The 22744-nt window shown below is 41.0% G+C and overlaps 1 protein-coding gene and 1 long non-coding RNA gene across 7 annotated transcripts; one reads left to right on the forward strand and one right to left on the reverse strand.

Moving 5' to 3' along the window:
- The first annotated feature begins 5171 nt into the window (after window positions 1–5171).
- LOC127768070 (mitotic checkpoint protein BUB3.1-like) lies at window positions 5172–12612 on the forward strand. Its single transcript, XM_052293586.1, has 9 exons — window positions 5172–5484; window positions 5605–5735; window positions 6451–6533; window positions 7281–7547; window positions 8287–8362; window positions 11664–11744; window positions 11830–11908; window positions 11980–12080; window positions 12187–12612. The coding sequence occupies exons 1-9, from the start codon at window positions 5344–5346 to the stop codon at window positions 12266–12268; spliced, it is 1041 nt and encodes a 346-aa protein (XP_052149546.1). The 5' UTR covers window positions 5172–5343; the 3' UTR covers window positions 12269–12612.
- Window positions 12613–13367: 755 nt separating this feature from the next.
- LOC127768072 (uncharacterized) lies at window positions 13368–21377 on the reverse strand. Of its 6 annotated transcripts, none has more exons than XR_008016550.1 (8): window positions 20849–21377; window positions 20395–20758; window positions 20034–20153; window positions 19857–19916; window positions 19596–19704; window positions 18140–18264; window positions 14429–17140; window positions 13368–14218 (listed from the first exon to the last, which is right to left on the reverse strand). It is a non-coding gene; the product is annotated as an uncharacterized LOC127768072 (long non-coding RNA). The 6 variants fall into 6 exon arrangements; XR_008016551.1 differs by lacking the exon at window positions 18140–18264 and having other exon boundaries at window positions 13411–14218; window positions 14429–16617; window positions 17015–17140; XR_008016549.1 differs by lacking the exon at window positions 18140–18264 and having other exon boundaries at window positions 13412–14218; window positions 14429–16895; window positions 17015–17140.
- Window positions 21378–22744: the final 1367 nt, after the last annotated feature.

Raw genomic sequence — 22744 nt, forward strand, 5'->3', positions numbered from 1 at the left:
CTATGCAATTAGTTATTTTTTTAGCTTATATTTAATACTTCATGCAGATGTTCAAACGTTTGATGTGATTTGATGAAAAATTTTAGGGCATGATCTAAACAAGGCCAAAATGATAGTTTTGTCCCTGGGAACAAACATTTTTTCCCAGTCAGCTTCCCGGTCAGCTTGTTTGACCCCATGATTAACGCTGTCAATCACTCAGAGAAAGTATAATAGTAGGTTGTAAGTCGGCTAAGGTGGGTGTTGGGGACCCATCTCCCATGCACGAAAAACGGAGCAGTTCATTAGCGCGTGATTAATTAAGTATTAGCTTTTTTTCAAAAATAGATCAATATAATTTTTTAAACAACTTTTGTATAGAAACTTTTTGCAAAAGATACACCGTTTAGCAGTTTGAAAAACGTGCTCACGGAAAACGAGAGGGGGGTGTTGGGAACTTGTTCTTGCAACCACACCCTAAATGCTGAGGTGGAGGAGAGAAGAGAGGAGAAGCAGGCTATAAACTTACAGCCGGCTTGGACACGAGAACGAAGAAATTCTATGAGAGATACAAGTGGGCCCTATAAACTTGCAGCCGACTTGGACACAAGAACGAAGAAATTCTGTGAGAGATACAAGTGGACCCTATATTAACTGTAAATAGCTAACTACTATATGTGGAGGCTAAGAGAAGAGTAGAAAGAACCTTATAGCCAACAAGTCGGTGTATTATTAGCCTTGCTCTCAATCCCCATCAATCAACAGCTGTCTCTTGGTTTCTAATTTTCTAATCATTTTCTAGTTTTCTAATCTTTGTTCTGTTCCTCAATCAACAGTTGTCTCTTGGTTGGGATTGGGTGGTCATCGAAGGCCGGCGGGTACTATAGAAGTATAGATCGAAAGCCAGCGAGACGTTCACGGATCGGCGGTCGTGGCGCTCCGCCGGCGGCGGATTGGACGTCTGTGGACGATTCGCGCTCCCGTTGGCTAGATTTCATTTGGCGGCGGTGGGAGGCTGAAAGCTCATTCTCCAGCTACATGTTGGAGAGGCTCGAAGGCCGCTCATCTGCGGCGTGCTCAGTCGGCGCAGCTAAAAGGCTGCGACAGCAAAGTCTAATCGATAATGAAGCCATGGATTTGTTGTAGCTCGGACCAAATGACACATTTTAATGGTAATCAGGATTATTGAACCATCACGTCGAACGCGGCGGTACCTCAACACTCTCACCGTCGGACACATCTAGTGGCAGCAGCTCAACACTCTCACCGTCAAACAAGGGACAGGAATCGAACTGGTTGCAGCCAACATACGGGAAAGAAGACGACGCGGCCACACATATGGTGATTCGACGGCCACTGGTTCACGCAGAAATCGAGAGGAGGACAATGGGTTGTGACCACGCTGCCGCGCTGTTGCCAACGCCGCTTCTCCTCTTCCGTCCAAGGACCGCTCCGTCGTGAGATGGAGGCCCGAGGTAGCTGGGCTGCCAGCACAACCTGCTAAGGAGGAAGATGAGGATAAGGTAGAAGAAGATAAGGGTTTCTCTCCCCTTAACTAAGTGAATAGTATATTTTAATACTTGTGGTATTCTATAGCAAATTACCATATTTTTTAGTGCTTTTGGACAAATTCACATTCCTGCACTGTCTCGTAGCAAACATCACATTTTTTTTGAATGTCATGTAGCAAATTTTACCATTTCTTTTTGGCTCCTCTGTTTTAGCACAGAGCATAGAGTAATTAGGGCAGCCTATAGTTTGAGGCAATAAGTTGTGTGTATTCTATATACCTCGGTTAATTTATGAAGCAAAGAAAGATAAATTCGAGAACGTGTAACATCAAGTACCCACCTCGTCTGTTTCTCCGTTCATTTTATATATGTAATGCTATTCTGTGTTCCATGCCAATGTGCCATGCCCTGAATTGAATGTGCTTGAAGTCAGACTATTTTGAACCAAGAAGTAAAACTTGGAGAATCTGTTTGGACAAAATGAAATGTGGGGCAAAACTTGAGTAACCAGTGTTAATTTTACTCTGAAAAATATGACTAGGCTTTTGCTCTTCTCTGTATCTATGGTACTTGTGGTCTTCAGTGGAAGTCGCTAGCTAGCATGCTGACGCCTGCCACCGGTGAGCACGGAGGTGATGGTGCGTGACGGCGAGGAGTGGTGGAAATCATGCAGCGGGCCATTGGGATGGCAACTGCCAACAACGGCAACCCTCCGGCTCATTGTCATTGTTTTCTGGCCACGGCAGTTCATAATTCCCGCCAAGAGAACTCAACAGATTGCTCACCGACCCAGGGTCGGGGGCGGCAAGGTTATAGTCCAGCAACATTAGGCCATAACGTGAGGAGGAGAGCTCAACGTTGTGGTCCGGCAACTACCCGGTGGCATCATAATCCGGTAAGGCAGGGGCTGTAATCTAGCGAGTTGGGGGTATAATCCAGCGAGGGGAAGTTACCAAATTAAAGAATCGGATTCCAATGACCAGGGAGGAATGCAATTATAATCCCACGGTGAAACAAGCTGGCGACGAATAATAACCCGGTGAGACTAGCAGGTCCAGTGGCGGTGCAATGGTGGCGAACCAATGCGCGTATCCCGCCGACGAGAGCGGCTCCTGCTGATCCGATGCGCTGCTTGTGCTTCGAGATGACTCTGGATATGGCAGTGACGCAATGGCTGCGAGAACGCGAGAGCTTATTCTCCCCTCTCCTCGGTGGATCTATGATAGATTGCCTTAGAGCTGGTATGTGGTATGGTGTTATACTGAAGGGTATGCGCGATGCCTCGCCACGCATGACAATGTTTGCATGGGCTTAATAAGTGCAAGGCAACGCATGTTCAAGTAGTAATATCAAATAAGGATATTTATTAGAGTACCTTCGAGTGAACATGAGCCGTTCATTGTATTAGATTGTACAGATGATAGTATTTCTACTACACCTATTAGTTTGTGTAGTAGGTGTAGTAGAAGGGTATTTGTGAGAAAAAAATACATGGAATTGTTGTAAATATGAAGTTTCGATAGGGTTCCCGTGTGAACATGATTTTTGTGATGTGTTCCTCGCCCTCCATCGAGGCGCCGGTCACCACCCCGATGATCGAGGCCAGGGCTTGACATGTTGTGCTAAGTCGCCTAGCGCTGCACCAAGACCGCGACCCTCATCAGCTCCAACTCTACCACCACAGATGAGCAGGAGGGGCACGTCTCCGGCGAGCTCCCCCATCATATCCCACCATCCCATTGTGCTCGCCCCTCTCCATAATGCACGCCGCCTCCTTGGTCGTTGTGTGTGGGGGGTGGAACTCGGCATCGACAATGGGATCTTTGCGTCCATCTCGGCTGCCCTAAGATCAGAATGGGGGAACATGGCATAGACGGTGAAGAGTCCGCCTCCAATGCAGCTGCCACCTTGGTGACCACTACGGCTTCTCCCATAGTGGTGGCCGCTGCAGCGCAGCGCGAGCAGCCAGATCGAGGCAGCATGGTGGAGACCGCTCTGCCGATGCGCTGGATTGTGATTCCTAGCTCTAATAGCATTTGATATTGAACTCTGAGACGTTTATGTTATCCTGTATAGCATGTAGATACAGTTTTTAAAGCCAATATTAACGTTTGCACAAATAAATTTACTTGAAAAATCGATGGGTGCATCAGAATAACACAAGATTAAGGGAAGAAGCAGTACTCATGGAGTACTGGAAGGTCAATTAGAATGTAGATCGTGCTTGCAGTGGTGTGCCTCCGGATCTTATGCAATGTTGGCGGTGTTGTTCGTGACACATCGCATGCGTTGTGCCAGCGGCTGAGCATAGAGGAGGGGCGCCACATCTAAGAGAGAGGATTCGCATGGCGGCCGTCGGTTCAGTCAACAAGGGTCGCCGGCCATTGGGCGCACAGTTGCGTGGAGCCATGGGTTTACCCGCGAACCTAGGCAAAAATAGTGCGTAACCCACCGGCTTGACTAGCGGGTTAACTATGAATTTGACTTATAAATGGGTTTATAGATCGATCCACTTATATATTTAGATGCGGCAAGCCGGGTCACGACGCGAAAACCCATAAATTATTATTTATTTAAACTCGTGGGTCGGCCCGCTTGCACCCCCACTGCCACGGCGGTCTACGTGGTCGCACGAGGGGAGCTCGGGAGGGCGAATGAGAACGTCGTGCAAGAGCGACAAGGGGTGCCCCCACGGCGATGGCATCTGCATCACGAGATGACCATGACTTGGGCCTAGCCGAGCGATTGCAGGCCCGTCTTGCCCCGGGTATGCCTAAAATACCCTTCCACCTTAATAGTGCAAAAGCCTAAAATACCCATGACAATCGGCGTTCAGATTTGAAGGACAGGGATAGGATGGTGGGGAGCGCGATGAGGATAGGGGCATGGACCATTTCTTTGCTTTTAATTTCTCATTGACACCCGCGCTCCACCACCGCCCACTTACCCCACCGCCAGATACTGCATTGCCTACCTACGTGGTATATATACCCTCCTATCAAAAACAAAACTCATAACATGTGGGGATGAAACATAACCAAAAACTAAAATAATACATACATATGTATATGTAAGTGTATATCTCCGGAGCTGCATATCTACCACTAAACTAATAATTCTATATCTAACTAAAAAAATACGTAAGGTTTCTGGGATTTTTTTTGTCTGTATCAATATTTTCATTTTTGTCCATCCGCGAGATCCGCATAGAGGTAATGATCTCGGCCTAAATAGAGAGAGAGAGAGAGTAATACCCCTTACAAAGTTGTGTTGTGGTTCCAATTTACATCTGTTAGGATTACAAATATCGGTTTATCCGTTTGTCACTCAAATTTTCGTCTGTCACCTTATGTGCAGAGGCAACTACATATTTCGCCCATCCATTACTCCCATGCTATAATCATCGGGCTCACATGTCAGAAGCATCATTCACATTCCACATACGTATAGAGAAGATTAATTGTCCAAGAACAAATATGCCTTTGTGATCACAGTACACATCACTGATGCTTATGATCAGGCTTAGTTGCTTGGATAAATTGTTGAGATCAAACATTACTCATCCTGGTACTAACCAGTGCAACGCAGGTGCATTTTTCTAGTCTTAAAAAAAAACTGGTCAACTCGGCCCATGCCGAGACAACGGACCAATCCTATCGTACCGTCGGTCTCACCCTCTCTCCGCTTCCTTTCCGGTTCTCAAAACCTTCTGCTCCCCGTCGTCCTCCTCATCCTCCTCACTCTGCCCGTTGCGAATTCAAATTTGGATTCCCCTTCCTCCCCACACGCTCCCCTCCTCCTGCCGAGCCGAAACCCTAACGATCCAATTCCTCCTCCCTTTGGGCCTCCCACCATGAGCGCCGCCGGCGCCGCCGCCGCCCCAGCAGCCGCCGTCGGCAGCGGCAAGGAGCTCGCCAACCCGCCGACGGACGGGATCTCCAACCTCCGGTTCTCCAACCACAGTGACCACCTCCTCGTCTCCTCCTGGGACAAGGTCAGCGACGATGCGCGTCCCTCTCCGTTCCTTGCGGTCTTGGTGGCCCGTAAGTAAACCCTAGCCCCCCTTTGATTTGGAAGATCTGACCGGGGTTTGGTTCCTTGCGATCTCTTCTAGACGGTGCGCCTCTACGACGCCGACGCGAACGTGCTCAAGGGTGAGTTCGTACACGCCGGGGCCGTGCTCGACTGCTGCTTCCACGACGACTCCTCCGGGTTTAGCGCCGGCGCCGACCACACCGTGCGTAGGTCAGCCATTTTGAGTTAACCCCGTTCTCCTGCCTCATTCAACTCTTTGCACGCGGTTGATTTGACGGTTCAGGAGGTTTGTTCTGGATACTGTCATTTTCAACAATTGCTCCTTTATATGCTTGCTCATGATGGTTTGGGATAGTACTCCCTCGGGTCAACTTGGAGCATCAGTACTATCGTAACCAGATTTGAGTAGATTTTTTTTCTCAATCTCATGACACTATAATTTTATTTAGTTTCCAAATTGTATTGTTATATAAAATAGTGCTTAAAGTTGTCTTTCATAAGCTGTGTTACCGTCCAACCGCCAGAAAAACAAATTGGGATGCAATTGACACAGATGATAGAAAATGTTAAGGGTTGTTAATTCGGGATCCTAGTTAGAGGCTGGAGAAATGGAGTAGATTTTATGCTCAATGGACCATGTTACAATGCCATGGATGTATTTCCCCGTATAACAATTAACATGTATGCACATATATGTATATATTCAAATACATATAATCAGCTACTAGCGTCATTAAGCAACCATGAACACATGAGTGAACTAAATGTTTCTTGTAAATTCAGTTGTCTAAACTCAACACTTCGTTGCTTGTAAATAGGCTTATATTTTTTCTTATTGATATCATCATTAGCTCATCCTTATTATATTCTGCCATAACGTGAAGACTTGGTAAGACTAACAAGCAATGGGGCACGTGACTTCCAGGTTAGTATTTGGTTCAGCAAAAGAGGATCTTTTAGGACGGCATGATGCTCCTGTTCGCTGTGTGGAGTACTCTTATGCTGCAGGTACTTCGATTTTACTGTACACACATTCCTGCATTAAAATCTTCAACCTTAGGAGTTTAACTGGCTGTTTACTGGAGTAATCAAGTTCTCATTATTTTGGACGTCATGCACATTTTCTGGCTGAATTGTTATTTGAATTCTATATTGTACTATTAGTTTGTACTTGAGCATGAAAAAATCGATCATAGTGCTTAACTCTTTGGATAGAGGATTCGGCGAATGCCCATGTCAGTTTGTTGTTTATGTTTCATACTAATTCTCTATCTGGTAGTGATGTTGGTGTTCTTACCTGCTTTAGTGCTGAGTGCTGACTTAATTTCTCGTGACACATCTTGCAGACATGATTATCGAACTTTCAAATCTTTTGAGTATCGATGTCTATTTGAAATCTTTTAGAGAGAATGACCTGCATTACTGGTGGGAGTAGCAAGTTAGGGTAGCATCCATTTCTTTTAATTTAAGGGCAAACACCAGTCAGCAGATGATTCATGAATGAATTTCTTCCTGTCCTCGGTTCTGCTTGTTTTAGTGAATATGCTATACAGATTGGCTAAAGTAACCAAACTTCTAGTTGGTAAATTTCTGGAAATTGTGCAAAACTTGATTCTGTGGCATTGCATATATTAGCATGTACTACGATCTGGTTGTCATGTATAATTTGTTACATCCTAAAAACAATACAGAAATTAACTATTCATTTGTGGATATTGAAATTACCTGTTCATTTATGGATTTTTATCTATCCAGGTCAAGTCATCACTGGCAGCTGGGATAAGACTATCAAGTGTTGGGATCCAAGAGGTGTAAGTGGACCAGAGCGTACGCTTGTTGGGACATATGCTCAACCTGAGCGTGTATATTCTCTGTCGTTAGTGGGGAATAGGTTGGTTGTTGCAACAGCAGGAAGACATGTCAATATTTATGATCTGCGTAATATGTCTCAACCTGAGCAAAAAAGGGACTCTTCTTTGAAATATCAAACACGTTGTGTTCGATGTTTCCCCAATGGAACAGGTAATATGCTCTCTTTTGATTACTTATGCTGCAGGACAGTACATTTCCAGTTGTCTCCCATGTTTCAAACACTAGCTAAATGCCCTTATGCTTGTGATGGACAATTTGATTTTGCACCAAACATGTCCTTGATTTCCTTTTTTGTTACAAGAGCATTTGATGGTGTTTACATGTATTATCTATGAAGTTAACTCATGCATTACAGATAAACTAAGACATTTTTAACATTTTAGAGTTTTCCTGGGACTTGTTAAATTATGATTTTAGAAAAATACAAATAAAGATAGAATAACATATAAATGATATATTACGTAATATTAGAAAAATTTTTGGTAGCAATCTGTACAAGATGTAGTGGGAGCTAATAGGGTGTTAGATTCACTACCACCATCACCACTACATTTAATGTAATGTGGGGGGGGGGGGGGGGGTATAGATGAATTTCCTTCTGTCTTGATGCTAGATAATATGTCTATTTTGTCTGTACGTGTGCACAGACAAGATGAATAGCATTAGATAATCTAAGCTTCTTTCCATCTATTTTGATTTGAGCCTTATGGAATAAGTTCCTTTAGAGTGGCTGTTGATCTTATGCATGGTTTTTTTTTGTGTGTAAGTTTTGGAATCAATACAGTCACCTTGCTTTTATTCTGTGGATTGCATTGTTCATTATTATTTTTCCTACTACAGTGAAATATATTTTGTTGACTGACCTTGATCTTTCTTGTCGATGCTTCAGGATATGCCCTAAGTTCTGTTGAAGGACGAGTTTCTATGGAATTCTTTGATCTATCTGAGTCTGCTCAATCTAAAAAGTATGTTTTCTGCATCTTAGCTTGCGTTTTAAAACATTTGTTTCTTGGAGCATGTTAATTAAGACTTAATATAATGGACTAAGAATCTTCCATCCAAACAGCTTTTCTGTTTTTACAGAACAATTTTTAGTTTCCTGTCCTCCATTGCTTCTTCTCTACCTATTATAAAAATTGAAGATGTTTTTGCCGTAGTTTTCGTACGTCGCCTGCGTCCGATTGCGTCTGATATTGTCTCCGCGCGCGAAGCAGTTCGCGTCCGATTCCTGTGTATAACACGTGACGCCACACGTTTGTTAAAGATTTGCATTGCCTCTGCCCTTTTTCCGTGTTGACCACGCCGATCGAATCCGTTTCTGTCAGGAGGCAAGAGACAGCGATGGGCTGGCCAATCCATCTACTGCACGGCTCACGAGAAGGCCAAGCAAAGTTAATTCGCTGCCCCTGTCACTCTACAGTGGGTGATTTTCTGGTGAATTGCTACGTCCACCCAAGCTTGTGCACCAGAAGATTTATAGATTGTCGCTTCGTGCATGTACAGGGAATTAATTCATCTGCATTGCTTTCGTTCTGTTTGGGTAAATCAAATTTAGGTTCAGTTTTTACTAAGCTCATATGCCAGATTACTATGAGGTTTTTATGAAGATCAAAATACTTCTTTTTTCACCCAAAGTGCATCGCGTTTCTGCTAGGTTCACGCAGGTTTATACCAATAAATTCAGAATTTATTCCCAATGGCGAGTTTGAAGTATGGTATACCTCTTATAGATTAAGGGTGTTATGGTTTTATTGTCCAAGTGACTATTTCGCACACAATGATTTTGTCACATCATGAGTTTGTTTGGAGATTAAAGATTTTTATGCTACAAGACGAGATTTGTGTCAAGGTAGAGATTGTGAAATATGTAAACTAAATTTTAGCATACAATATATTCGGGTTAGTTACCTAATAGGACTTTGTATTACATATTAGGACTCATAGATTTCTCCTTTTATATATCTCTTGTATGCCGCATGGGAAGGATGCGACAACACTATGTGTCATCTACGTTTGTATTCAACTCCTCTATACTGATCATTGCCGATCGTCGCCCATAGTTTTTTCCCATAAGGATTTTTCATATAAAATTCGTGTATCCGTTATGCATCTATTTTCATAACAAGGAAGACTTAACTATCTAACCGGATGTTATAGGTTGTGCATGGATGCAAAAACCATAGCAGGGCTCCCATTTTCATCGAGCAAATAATGGCCAGCTCCTTTTGATCAACCTTGAGCTTAGAGTAGGATATCTTGAACTTAAGTAATATGTAAGACTAAAATTCCTGTAACCCGTTACAATGCACGGGTATTTTTTCTAGTTATTATAAAAACATGAAATATCTAACATACATAAAGACATCCAGTTTAAACTGGTAGCTAGTTCCTAGTTGCAATCATGCGTACCTCACTTTGGGTTGTGCAAAAACTCAACATTAGACCATAAATTATGAGTTACTTTATCTATCATTTCAAAATTTCTTGATAATTTTATTTCTGAACTTGGGACGTTTTGGTGATCTAAGTGTAACCATTCGTATCCATGGTTTGATGACCAAAAAGTAGTCGTCTGATCACTACTATGTGGCTGCATTGGAGATTTCTAGGTCAAAGGAAATGGTTTTTGTGGTTAGAAACTTGCGCTGTTCTCAGTTCTAAAGGTGTTACAAAAGGGGTGACTTGCAGTCCTGATCAACTAGTTGACCAACTAGTAAACCAAGGTTGTAAATATGGGTTTTGGGAAAAAATACTGGTCACTCCATGAAACAGTTAGCCGCTTGTTTTAGCAGCGTTTATCACTTTCCAGTTCTTGACCGGACAAAAGTCTGAATCCATGTTTTTGAATTCAAAATTCAAATTGGTTACTGCTATAGACAAGGCATAAATTGAACAAGGCATGTGTTGAGCTAAGTTTTGTCAATATGCAAGATGCATAGACACTTGTAGAACATGGAAGGAAGTTGTTTTGGGCTTTTCAAAGTTGACAAACATAACTTTCAAATCAGTACTTGATTCTTTTGCAAAAAAAAAAACTTAAGTCAGACAAGTATAATCTTAGGAATGCTTTTGTTAGGACTTGGCATCACCATTTTAAACAGTATTTATGGTCAGTGTTGACTTATGTTGGCGGCGCACATCCCAAAATGACTTTATTTTATGACTGGAGGGAGTAGAACAAGAGCACTTGATCATGTCTGACCATGTCATCAACATAGAGAAGGTGTAGAATATGGTTCTCAGTGGGCAAGAATGAATATCACTAGCTGCTGCTCCATGTTCCTTTGAAAGTCATATTGGATTGGCAAGTTAGATTTCTTTCATCGAACCTTGCTCATGTAGCTAAAAGGCTCTGTTTGGGGGAGCTTAAGATTCTAAGAAGCCGGCCATCTTGCTTATGAATAACAAACACCAACTTGCTTAATTTCATGTGCTGTAACCAGTTTTCCCATTTTGGTTCTTCAAACACAAAACACAAAAGGCATCTCAAAGCTGTCTATAATCAACACAATTAAATACTCATTGAGTGGGAGATGGAATTGACCTTGACTGCTGACTAGGGATTGAAGAGATGATGACATTGATGCTAGCTAGCTTCCATTTATTTTTATTTCTTGAAGAATAGGGGTAGTTAGGCCATGCTGCTTGCTTAGGAGTTTGAAATTTGTGTGAAGAGAGCTCAGGTAAAACCTCGACACCCACGTATCAAGTTGCATGAGCTTGAGCCTAAAATTGAGATTGGCTAATTTTTAGCTTGAGCAGGTTACGAGCCTGCATCTTTTGTCTGCCTATCACTGTTGACTTAGGTGTCATATAGATTGTTGCTATGAATGAGCAGAGCGGAATCATATTTAAAATTTCACTGTCAGATTTCTTTTTCCAGAAAACCAAGTAGGAACATCCAAATTATCTTACTAAATCCCATTTGGCCATCAAGGCCCAACCAAATTGCTTTTGGGTTGCTTTACGGGTGGGGGTAATGAAAAGTAGGGTGCTCAGTTGATACTAGTAACGAAAAGTATTATGAAATGCAGAATTTTCAGTACTTGTATTATACACAGAAGTTGACTTTCTGTATTACACAGCACTGCATCATTGAACGAACATCTATGTCATATTTTAACTTTATTAAGGCAGCTGTAAAAGATAATGCAGTCAACTCAGAATATAATATCAGTGTACCTTCCTAGGTAATCTACTTCTGATCTATTGTAGGTGATATCCTGTGAAAAATTACTTGTTGGCTCATCTGATAATCCTATGCAGGTATGCTTTCAAGTGTCATCGGAAATCAGAAGCTGGCCGGGACACTGTTTATCCTGTCAATGCAATTGCATTCCATCCAATGTAAAGGCTTGACATGCCTTTTGTCAGCTTTTGATTTATAGAATTGCTCGTTGTCTTTAACTTGGGTCTTTTGTATCCTCTGCAGATATGGTACATTTGCCACTGGTGGGTGTGACGGATTTGTGAATGTATGGGATGGCATTAACAAGAAAAGACTATATCAGGTACAAGTGACACTATCTCAATGAAGACAAGGGCTAAAATAGTTGCCATTAATGTTCTTCTTTTATTGCAGTATTCAAAGTATGCGTCAAGCATAGCTGCTTTGTCATTTAGTAAGGATGGGCACCTGCTCGCTGTGGCATCCAGCTACACTTATGAAGAGGGAGAAAAATCGTAAGATTTTACTTTGTTTTCTTCCTGTCATTAGGAGGACATTGTCCATTATCTAAAAGAACAACAATAGTGGAATCTTGACGTACTATGTGGTTTTCCTGTTCAGCCATGAACCTGATGCAATATTTATCCGGTCAGTGAATGAAGTGGAAGTAAAGCCGAAGCCTAAGGCACTGGCAGCACCTTAGAAGTGTTTTAGTTGTCTCACGACAGGGGTAATCGTGTGGTTTGATGTGTATGGTGAGAGTAAAGCGTCATTCAAATTAGTATTTTTGTGTCCTCGCAAGAAAAAAAGTATTTATGTCGGACACTCCATTTCTTAGTTCTCTTAAGTTCATGTCAACCACATCTGTTGACGAAATTCCTTGTTTATGTTGAAGGGATGGTCAGCATCTAACTCTGTTGCCTCTGCCTGTTCATTTCGCTTGGAACCTCTAGAAATATTTGCTTAAATGTTGATGTATTCCATATTATTGTATATTATGGTACCATGTTCATTTATTCTGTTTTAAGTTTTGGAACTGGGATCTTATATCAGTCGTCTTGTTGAACCTGTCTCTGGATAAAAGCACTATGTAGTTATATGTAAACACCACAAGTTCCAAGCTGGACTACTAAGTTGCCGTTTTCTCGTTTGATGTAGAAGACACTCCAAGTCTCCAACTGCCCTACATTTTTGAATTCGTTAAAAAGATTGAAGCATGGTTCAAGTACATTTCTTGCTTCTGAACCTGGTGGAGTCACATTTGATCTTGGTTTTTGAAACTCCCTTAGGCCTTGTTTGTTTACACGGGATTTGTTCTGGGCCGGGAATGATAGAACAAGAAATTTATAATAGGTACAACAAAAGACCGGGATTTATTCTGGGTCGGGAACCAATTTACTCATATTAGGTAAAAAAAACATCCGGATTAGTTTTCATACCTCTTGACTAGTGGATTGATTCCCGGTCGCTTATTGTTCCTATCATGAGTAAATTGGTTCTTGGCCCGGAATAAATCCCGGTCTCTCGTTGTATCTATCATAATTGAATCCGGCGTAACCGAACAAGACCTTATGGTCACTGTGCAACAAACCGGAAATCGGTGGGTGTCGATTTGTAGGGTAAAATATGATGCCTATACAACTGAGAACATTGCCATGTCTAGTTCACTTGTCAAGAATTCCTTCTGTTCCGGTTTAGTCCACTTAAGAACAATGATGACGTCCTCCATGGTCCGTGGGTCAAGTTGCCAGTTGCCACCATCCTACTGTGTGTGGGAAAGGCACCGCTGCCACTTGATGTCGAACAGGAGGTCGGGAGTTTAGATCACCGTAGATCTAGGATTTGGGCTGTCAATGCTAATAGCGTTGACATCGGTGACGTATGCTGCGTACCTTTGTATAGGGGATGCTGTTGACGTCCTATATATCTTGTGGTAGGCTTTTTGGGTGAAAACCTAGTCTTAGGTATTCAGAATAGTGACGATTATATGTCTTGTGGTAGGCTTTTTGTGTGAAAACGTAGTTCCGGGTATTCAGAATAGTTGCGATGATTTTTTGAGACTAGATGCTGGGGCGCGCCAATGGCGCGCCGCCTGTGCACAGCTAGTTTAAATTTCAAGGGCACACACAAATAGCTGTATAATTGGTGTTTATCTATGATTAGTGAAAATCATTGTTCATTGATAGTACTTGTAGCAAAAGTCATCAGACAAACCACCACAGTTGCTAGTAGTGATAGTTACAGCACAATCATTTTTCTTTGGGCATAATTACAACAAAAGTCCTAATAACAATTAACCCATATGAAAGAGTATTGCAGATAATCCACATTCATTCAAAGCCACATCACTGTTGGTTCTCTGGATAACCACAGGGTCTTCAACTCGTTCAGGTAGTTCTGGTACTCGTGCATATCAAATACGATGAAAAGGTATAGCTGCACTTTAAACTGTTAAAAAAATGTTTCCATCGAAGGGCTAGGCATACTTGCTTCAGGAAATCTGAAAACAGAAAATGAAAGCAAACATTTCAAACATTCAATGGAATCACTCCCTGCTTCTTATCCTCCACCAATTGCTTTTTCTTCACCAAAAGCTCCACCAAATTTCAGCACCATCTGTGGGTATAATATTCCGCAGTCGGAACCGTGGGGCCTATATAGCAAGAGCAAACAATCATTACCACAGCCATTTCATCTAGGCTGCGTTTCGGCACAATCACATTGTGAGTTTGTTTGTTCCGTTTTCCGTGTGCACGCTTCCGAAAAATTTTCTATAGGGAAAGTTTACTTTAAAAAATCATATTAATCCATTTTTGAAATTTAAAATAGTTAATACTCAATTAATCATACGCTAATGGCTCACCTCGTTTTATTTATCTTCCCAATCTTCTCAATCCTCTTCTCAACCTCAGCAAAAGAAATCCATAAACATGTACATAAAAGAAAATTGTAGGCATGTAATTGTCCTCTAAAGAGGGCTATTAATATTATGACAAATTTTATCCTTACTATATTAATTTTCATTAGAAATATTTATGGCACAGGATATGGTTCGTTATTTGGTCATGATACATAGGAGGAAATCCAGTAGGGTTAAATTTCTCCGTGATTCTTTTTTAAGTGTCACTAAACATGGATATTATCATAAAAAGAATTTAATATTAATACATTAATAATGCATACAATACACATAATGGAAGAAAGGTCTAAAAGCCTAAGCTTATTTCAACTATTAAATGTCAGTCATATCTTAGTATGATTCAGTAAACAGAGAAAAAACGAGACTATAGTGAAAGCAATCATCAACCTTCACCAAGACCACTTTAGGAAATCAGAAATACAGTACTACACATAACAGGGGATGGAGATCCATTAGTGCCGAGGTGGGCCTTGATGGGGATGGAGATCCATTAGTGCCAAGGTGGGCCTTGATTTTTGTTTATCAAGCTTGTAAGATCCATTAGTGCCAAGGTGGGCCTTGATTTTTGTTTAACAAGCTTGGCTACAAGAGAATCACTTTCGAGACACTTACCCAATCTCTTGAGAATAATAACTTGTCCCCTTGTGATCATAGATCAAACCTTGGAGAACAAAATTGTTGGTTTCTGCTTTCTTTCGATTCTGCAGTTAATGACCATAAAAATTATTGTGTAAATGATAATGACCTAGTCAGATATTGTACGACTGACACCAAATATTACAAATCAATAGCACAAAAGGAAGTACTTGTATTTTAGAAACGCGAACTTTCAAGGCACAAAAGAATAGTAGGACTAAAGAGTTCTCTCACAACTGGTGCAGATGATGAAATTTCAAGAACTGTCTGCTGATATTTTTTTTTCCTCTGATTGAATTGTTGAATCTCCGTTCAGAATTTTTCCTCTCAGCAAATTAAGGCAGTAGTCAAATCAGACCATCAGAAGAACTTCAATGCTTACAAAAAAAAAAAATCATCAACGAATTCAAGGCCATGGACAAATGCTACATGGTCATACTCTAGTAGATTCATAGCATGTGCCTATGTGTTGCAGTGAAGTTGATTTTAATTAAACAAACTGAAATAATAACTCTTCCAGTAGCACAGATTTTAAGATTCTGAATTCTGGGAAAAACACCATTCAGAAATATAACTTTGTAGAAAGCAGTAACTGGTAACATGTTAAGAACTATTTAGATTGGAGGCCATCAACTAAAGAATTTCAAGTCGTGAAGATGTAAGATTGTTTATTACAATGCAAATAGAAACTGTTCCATAAACAATGTTGTTGCTCTGGGTCGCACCCTTTTGCGCCTCCTGTATACAACTCGTCCTATATAATTTGATTGATGAAAAGTCAACAAATGTAAAGAGAGAATTGCATCTTTTTTTATAAACAGGAATAAGCAAATAAAAAGGAGCCATGAACATGTAGGATGGTAATTTCAATACATAAAGGATATCATAGCCTTGCAGTTAATACAAGCCAGGTACTGTACAGACAACATATTGTCGAACCCAATGGTAAGGACTAAGTACAAAGAACTTCGTATTTTCTAATGTACATATGGTCATTCATGTACAACAGCACTGCTAGTATAAATTAAACAAGCACATACAACAGATGCTATTTTAAACATAAAGACATGTTCAAAATCATGACAATGAAGATATTTCTCTGTAATGCAATGGAGGAGAAATGAGAGTAATATAACTGCTATGAGGTATTAAAGACAATTATAACTTTTTAAGCACAGATCTTGATTTGTGTTACTGTAAATTAATTTGAAATGCAAATGTGGATGAATAATTTGGAAATGGATGATAAAACTTATGTGGATTCTTGGAACTGCATTGAAACCACGCCTATATCCAAGCTATATACGTGGGGTTTTATTCTGACATATTTACAGAGTGATCCATAGACACGTGGTAATACTACTGTGACACAAAAAGGAAAATTTTTATGCATAGACAAACCAGCTCACCAAGGCAGAATCACACAATAACACATTGGAACAACCATTTTAGACTTGCCATCAAGTTGATTTCAGCCTGTCTAATCTAAACTTGGCCTGAAAAATAAGCAGATAATATGCAACTTCACTAAAAGCAAATATTTTGATCTTTGTAAGGTGAATTCAGTATCAATACAATCATAGTTGTGCAGGACAAGTGCGATGGAAAAACAGTCATTTTCGACAAAAAAAAAAATGGTACACTTAGATTCAATGGACCCTGACCAATCATAGGTTGCTAAAGAGATCCAACGCTGCAATGACTTCAGAATGATCATGCATGCAGTTTCTACAAGGTGTGCAAAGCTTTGCGGTGCAATAGTGAATCCATGCATCTGGTGATGTTAGAGAAGATAACTATTAATATGAAGAGGTATGCAAGGTTGAAATTTGTAGGTAGCAAAACTCCATAAGAGAAGAACTAAAGCCCATTATATGCTATGTGTGAGTTTACCTACTAAGCCAAAAAAGAGCTCTTGCACAACTATCAAACTTCCTTTCGGTGGCCTCCTCCACCTTCTTCTCCAGTATTTCCTCTAGAGTATTTAAATGGGCTCAACAGGTACAAATCCTGCAGCCTCTGCAATAGGAAGGAACAGTTTAGGGAAAAAAAGAGATGCGCACGGATTTTTTTCCCAAAGTAAACAGAAGGGGATGTTCATATTTCAGAATGCATGCATATGCTTAAAGATTCACAGAAATGTCCAAAAGAACATTGTTGTCAGCCAGAATCACTTATTAGTAAATATTTGACACCAATAATATGCAGCATATACAGGATAATAACATTTTCACATCATTAGTAGGACCCTATAGCATAATATCATTAGCTCATTAGTTCTTTTAAGCCAACAAGAAAATCTATCTATAGCTCGTTAGTATTTTTAAGCAAAAATAACAAAGACAATTTATAGGAAATCTTGCAATGCTAAATTGCTAATGACAAAAAAAATAGTGACAGTCTATAGGAAATCTTTAGCAAGATGAAACTTGCACTTAAATTTTAATATGCCATTCTGGCAATCAGTCGAAAATGCAATTAAGTATCAGAAATGTCACCGTGGCACAAAGGGTGAAACAGGGACCTAGCCCCCAAGTCAAAGCTACCAGTAGTTCACAGGATGAAGAACTTTAATAAAGGGAATAGCAATCATGAAAAGTGTCACGCATCTAAATACAGAGAGCTAAACTTAAATCAGTGATCGATATGTTAGCTAACTAAACATGAACTGCATTTGATTTCTTTGATGAGTATTCGAAAAGTCTATTTCTAACTTAATGAACCAGCCAGGAGTATTTCATTTGCAAAGTTGTTAAATAGTCATGAACAATTAAGTGCTACAATGTGCATGTGAGAGACCAGAATATTCATGGAGAAAAATCTTTACTACTGTAGCATATATTAGGAATAATAGTGTTTGGTTTATACTGGTCATAGGATATTTATAACCAGAAAATCTATAGCAGGTTATGTTGCTTGTGACACAAGATTATTATTAGTTGACAACAAAAAATATGGTGTGCTGCTGACAGTAAATACTTCACAGGAGGAATAAAGCAGATTGCAAGCAACTATTACCCAGAATGGAGATGAAATATGTGAACTACTGGGGACAGATTAGTTGCTAGACCATCTGCACATACTCCCTCCGTCCCAAAAAAAGACAAACCCTGGGCTTCCGTGTCCAACGTTTGACCGTCCGTCTTATTTGAAAAAATTATGAAAAAAATTAAAAAGACAAGTCACGTATAAAGTATTAATCATGTTTTATCATCTAACAACAATAAAAATACTAATTATAAAAAAAATTCATATAAGACGGACAGTCAAACGTTGGACACGGAAACCCAAGGTTTGTCTTTTTTTGGGATGGAGGGAGTACAACATTAAAAACATCTATTTTGATTGTTCCATCCATATGCAGCCAAATTTCGGAAGCAAAAGGTCCATGGGTGGTCATTTGCATGTCATGTAAGGACAAGCCTGCTAGTGCTACTTGATGATAAGCTTGCGAAGTTGGCGAGTTGTAGGGCACCTTGAGATCAGGTTCTAGTTTGGAAACCAACTACTATGCATCAGTCCTAATTGAAGACCACCACCAGTAGGTGCATTAACAGTCACCTCTGTTTACTTCTTGCAAAACCAAATAAAAGTTTTTTATCCGTTGCTTCCAGTTTTACTAATAACAAGTTGTGATTATCAGAAGGGCCCAAACTTAGACAAATTTGTTTTTATTTCATGTTTTCCTCCTTTGTATGTTTGAGCTCAATTATATACATATCCTACTTCAGCAAAATTGTTCATTAAGTCTACCAATAGCTGGTACAAATGACCAGTGCAAGAAAATAATTATTTCTTATGTTTTAAACTTTATGATATATATCTAAAAAGAAAAATTTAATCTATATGAATTATGTTTACTACGTAACTATGAAAACTGGTGTACATCGCCATCAGTACTGAAGGCTAGCTATGCATGGAAATTACATTATGTTTTGTTATTTCTACAAAAATATAGCTAATTAGCCATATTTTTTAGATAATAGAAGCTTTATTGAACCCAGCCATGGTGTTCAACGGAAAGAATTATTAAGGATATTGTTTAGTAACTCAATATACCTCTTCACGTTCAATGTATCAAGTTCCTCTCAGATCTTACAATCTAAATGCAGTAACAGCAAGAGGGAATACTGTCAGATGCCAAACACATGAATGATATATGAATAAAATGAAGATTAAAATGACATGAACAGAAGACAAAGTTTGAGTGCAAACAATTCCAGGATGTTGAAAAGCAAATCATGACAAAAGATGCAGATGATTCTTGGCTTATGCCAGAATACTCTGACCGACTAACAGACCTATTTCTGCTTCTATCTTTTAAAAATCCTTGATTACCAGCAAGTATTGTTTTCAGGTAGCGACTAAGCTATTTCTTAAGACACTGAGAAAAGAAGATTGTAATTAAGTAGTAAATACACCACATTAATTCTGACAGCTTTAACCATATGCAATGTGGAAGGGTATTTCTTACAGGCAATCTTCTCTGCCAAAGGCATTTCCGGGTGAAAAATGTCAACGGATTGAACAAACTCCCCGAAATCAGTAATGCCATTGCGCTTAAGATCAAAGAGATCAAATATCTGCTTGAAATGAGAAGATTCTGTCAGTTTTTCACACATCTGAAATTGTTCTATAATTCAACCGAAACCATAAAATTGTGCTTAATTAGCTGACAAAAGCTTTTGCCGCGAGACAGCAGAATACACAGAAATTGAAAAAAAGGCAAACCGACCCGATCAGCGAAAAGGTTCTTCTTGTTGCTGTTCCTAAAGAGTGCTAGCTGGAACTCCTCCTGTTCAAGAAAATGGCAGTTCAGAATTGACCAAAAAAAAAACAGAATTTCAATACCAGATGGCCACTTTTGTCAAAAATATGGCCTCAACTAAAAGTGAAATTCAAGAGAGTTAACCTTGTGAATGAGCCCATCTTTGAATTCTTGAACAGCTCACACAGGATAATCAGTATTTTCAGTACCTGTATATCCGTTCCTGCTCTAGCATGAACTGCCGATGTCAGTTATCCTAGTGAGCTGCACAAAAAAAACAATTATGAATATATTTCCATGTTTTATGCGCACCAGACCATTTAATGAACAATTAGATCTGAAAAAAACCATAAAAATTGCAGCAACCTCAAAATGCTCAATAACCCTAAAAATTGAAGCAACCTCATTATGCGTCAGTTAAGGTTTCACAGTATGAAAAAAAAGAATAACAATAAACACAACTGCAAACAGTTTCTAGCAAAACAGATCAAATCTTTATCCTTACCAAGCCGTTGCATCCGATTCACGAGCATCATGTCGTCTGGCCGCGCAGTGGTGGCGGTGGCAGTGAACTCATCGGCGAGGCTTGAGGCAGCGTCATGGTCTAGCGCCAAATCGAGGGATCCATACTCGTGGGGTGCTTCAGGCTGGCAGAGAAGTGTGAGGAGGAAGGGGATGGTGCAGAGGAGGTGGATGCCTTGCCGTGCCGGCGATGGTGGTGGCGGCAGCACCAGTTAAACGTGAATGCACGACGGAGAGGAGAGTGAGCACCTCCATCCGCCAGACCAACAGCCCCTCCATTAGCCGCCAGGCTACCGGATCTGGCGGCCACGACCTCGCCGCCATCAGATCCAGCAAGCCTCTATTTACTGTAAAAAGAAAGAAGGAAAATGTGTGACAAGTCTTTCTTAGAAAAATGTGATAACATCAAACAAGGGGAGGAGAAGAGGTGAGCCTACTCGGCGCCGCCGGCGAGGCTGACGCCATCGCTCAATCCGCCAAGGTTGAGCTCGTCGCCACCGTGGAGCCCCTTGTCCACTACAACGCGAAAATGGTGATACCGGCTTGTGGGAGGACAACGGTGGCTCCATCAACCGCCAAACAATCGACAGCCACGTGCTCGTCACCATCAGATCCGACCACTCTGATGGCAGCGAGCGGCTAGACCGGCAAGGTGACGACGGCGATGACGGCGGCAAAGCAGCGCTCCTCGCAGGCAGAGGAGAGACAAGAGGGGAAGAGGAAGGAGCGTTCGCCTCCTCGATTTCTCCGCGTCCGCCTCGAAGCCCGTGCTCAGCGACGGCGATTGGGCGATGAAGGGCGTGGTGGCAGGGAGTGGCGACCGCGACGGCTACGCGAGGCGGAGGCGGGGACGAGGGCGCAGGCGCGAGGCGACGGGGACGGCGTTGGCGATGGCGCGAGGCGGCGGCGGCGAGAGAGGGAGAGGGAGAGACGAGAGTGAGGAGAGGGCGTGAGCGGCGGCGGCGGCTAGGGTTGGGGGTAGGGTTAGTGGGCACCGTTTTGCAAAAAAAGCCCCTCTCCTTCAAAGTTTTACATCGTGGTCCAATTTGTTGATTTTTATCTCCTTCACATGTAATATCCGGTACTTAGAAGGGCCTCCACGTAAAATCTCGACTCAGAGGTACTTTGCGGGAGGGATCAACATGGAGGGGTTTTTGCAAAATTGCCACCCCGCACACTATTTCTATTCGACGTGGCGTAGCTCAGCGTCCGCCCCTTCCGCCGCTCTTAATGGTTTCTAATGACCTGACCTTAGAGCAATGCGTTGGAGGTTACATGTCAATGCAACGGTCTTATTGGTTGTGTTTTTGTTGGATCGGCTTTGATGGTTATGGCAGTGACCAATTCGAGCGAATGGCTGAGTTACAGCTCGATTACTTTCGATATTATCTTCCGCTTTGGTTTGATGTCTGTCGTCGATGGTGATGTGTGTGAAATTTGATTGACTCAATGATTGGCCGCTGATTTTGGAGATTATGTGTTTGGGTTGAGAATGATAAATATTACATGCAGCTTATGAGTTGTTGGGAAGAAGCAATAGTTATGCAAATCCGCACCAACTATAGATGGAAAATCTTTATCTTTGAGGAGGTATGCTAAGTAGTTTTTTTTCTAATCAAGGTTTTTTAGTTCACAATTATTCATCCTCCAACATCTGTAATAATCGGCTATAGCATGTTTGAAGCAAAGGACAAAATATATTTTATTGATAAAAAGAGGTTTAGCTCTACTGTTTCAAGGGAACAATGGTTTCTACTACTATCTACTTTCCAAATATAAGGGATTTTTCCTATTCAATTATATGGATAAAATCCCTTATATTTTAAAGCAATTTAGTCTTCAATAAGAACGGATGTAAGGTTCAAGCCTTTGGTTCAAACAAGATGCAACTGAAAAGCTTACCCCATTAAATAACATGAAAATGGAGGAATCAAATTAACTTTTACCTCGAGAAATACATGTGTAATGTTCTGCTTTATCTCAAGGCACTAATTATCTAATTTACGTTCCTTCAATAATTGTGATCTCCACAGCAATGTGCACAAGAGTGTCACTCTTTTTTAATTGCTATACATCTGCCTGCAATTTTTTTTTTTGGTTTTGTCAGCTGAATTTGTGACCATTGGATGTTGCTTTTTAAGATTCGTGTGTCCTACTCGGACCCACACCCAACCTGTCTATTTTGACGACCCTAGTTAAGATGAGCGTGCGGCTTGTGGAAGTGTAGCCTGGCCCAACATAGGTGGGGTGCCCACGTTGTCATCCTGTCCTCTTCTCATCTAGACACACACGCTGTATAACCAGAGAAATTCCTATCTTCCCAATTTTTTCTC

This window comes from Oryza glaberrima, chromosome 3, assembly GCF_000147395.1.
Source record: "Oryza glaberrima chromosome 3, OglaRS2, whole genome shotgun sequence".
Taxonomy (NCBI): domain Eukaryota; kingdom Viridiplantae; phylum Streptophyta; class Magnoliopsida; order Poales; family Poaceae; genus Oryza; species Oryza glaberrima.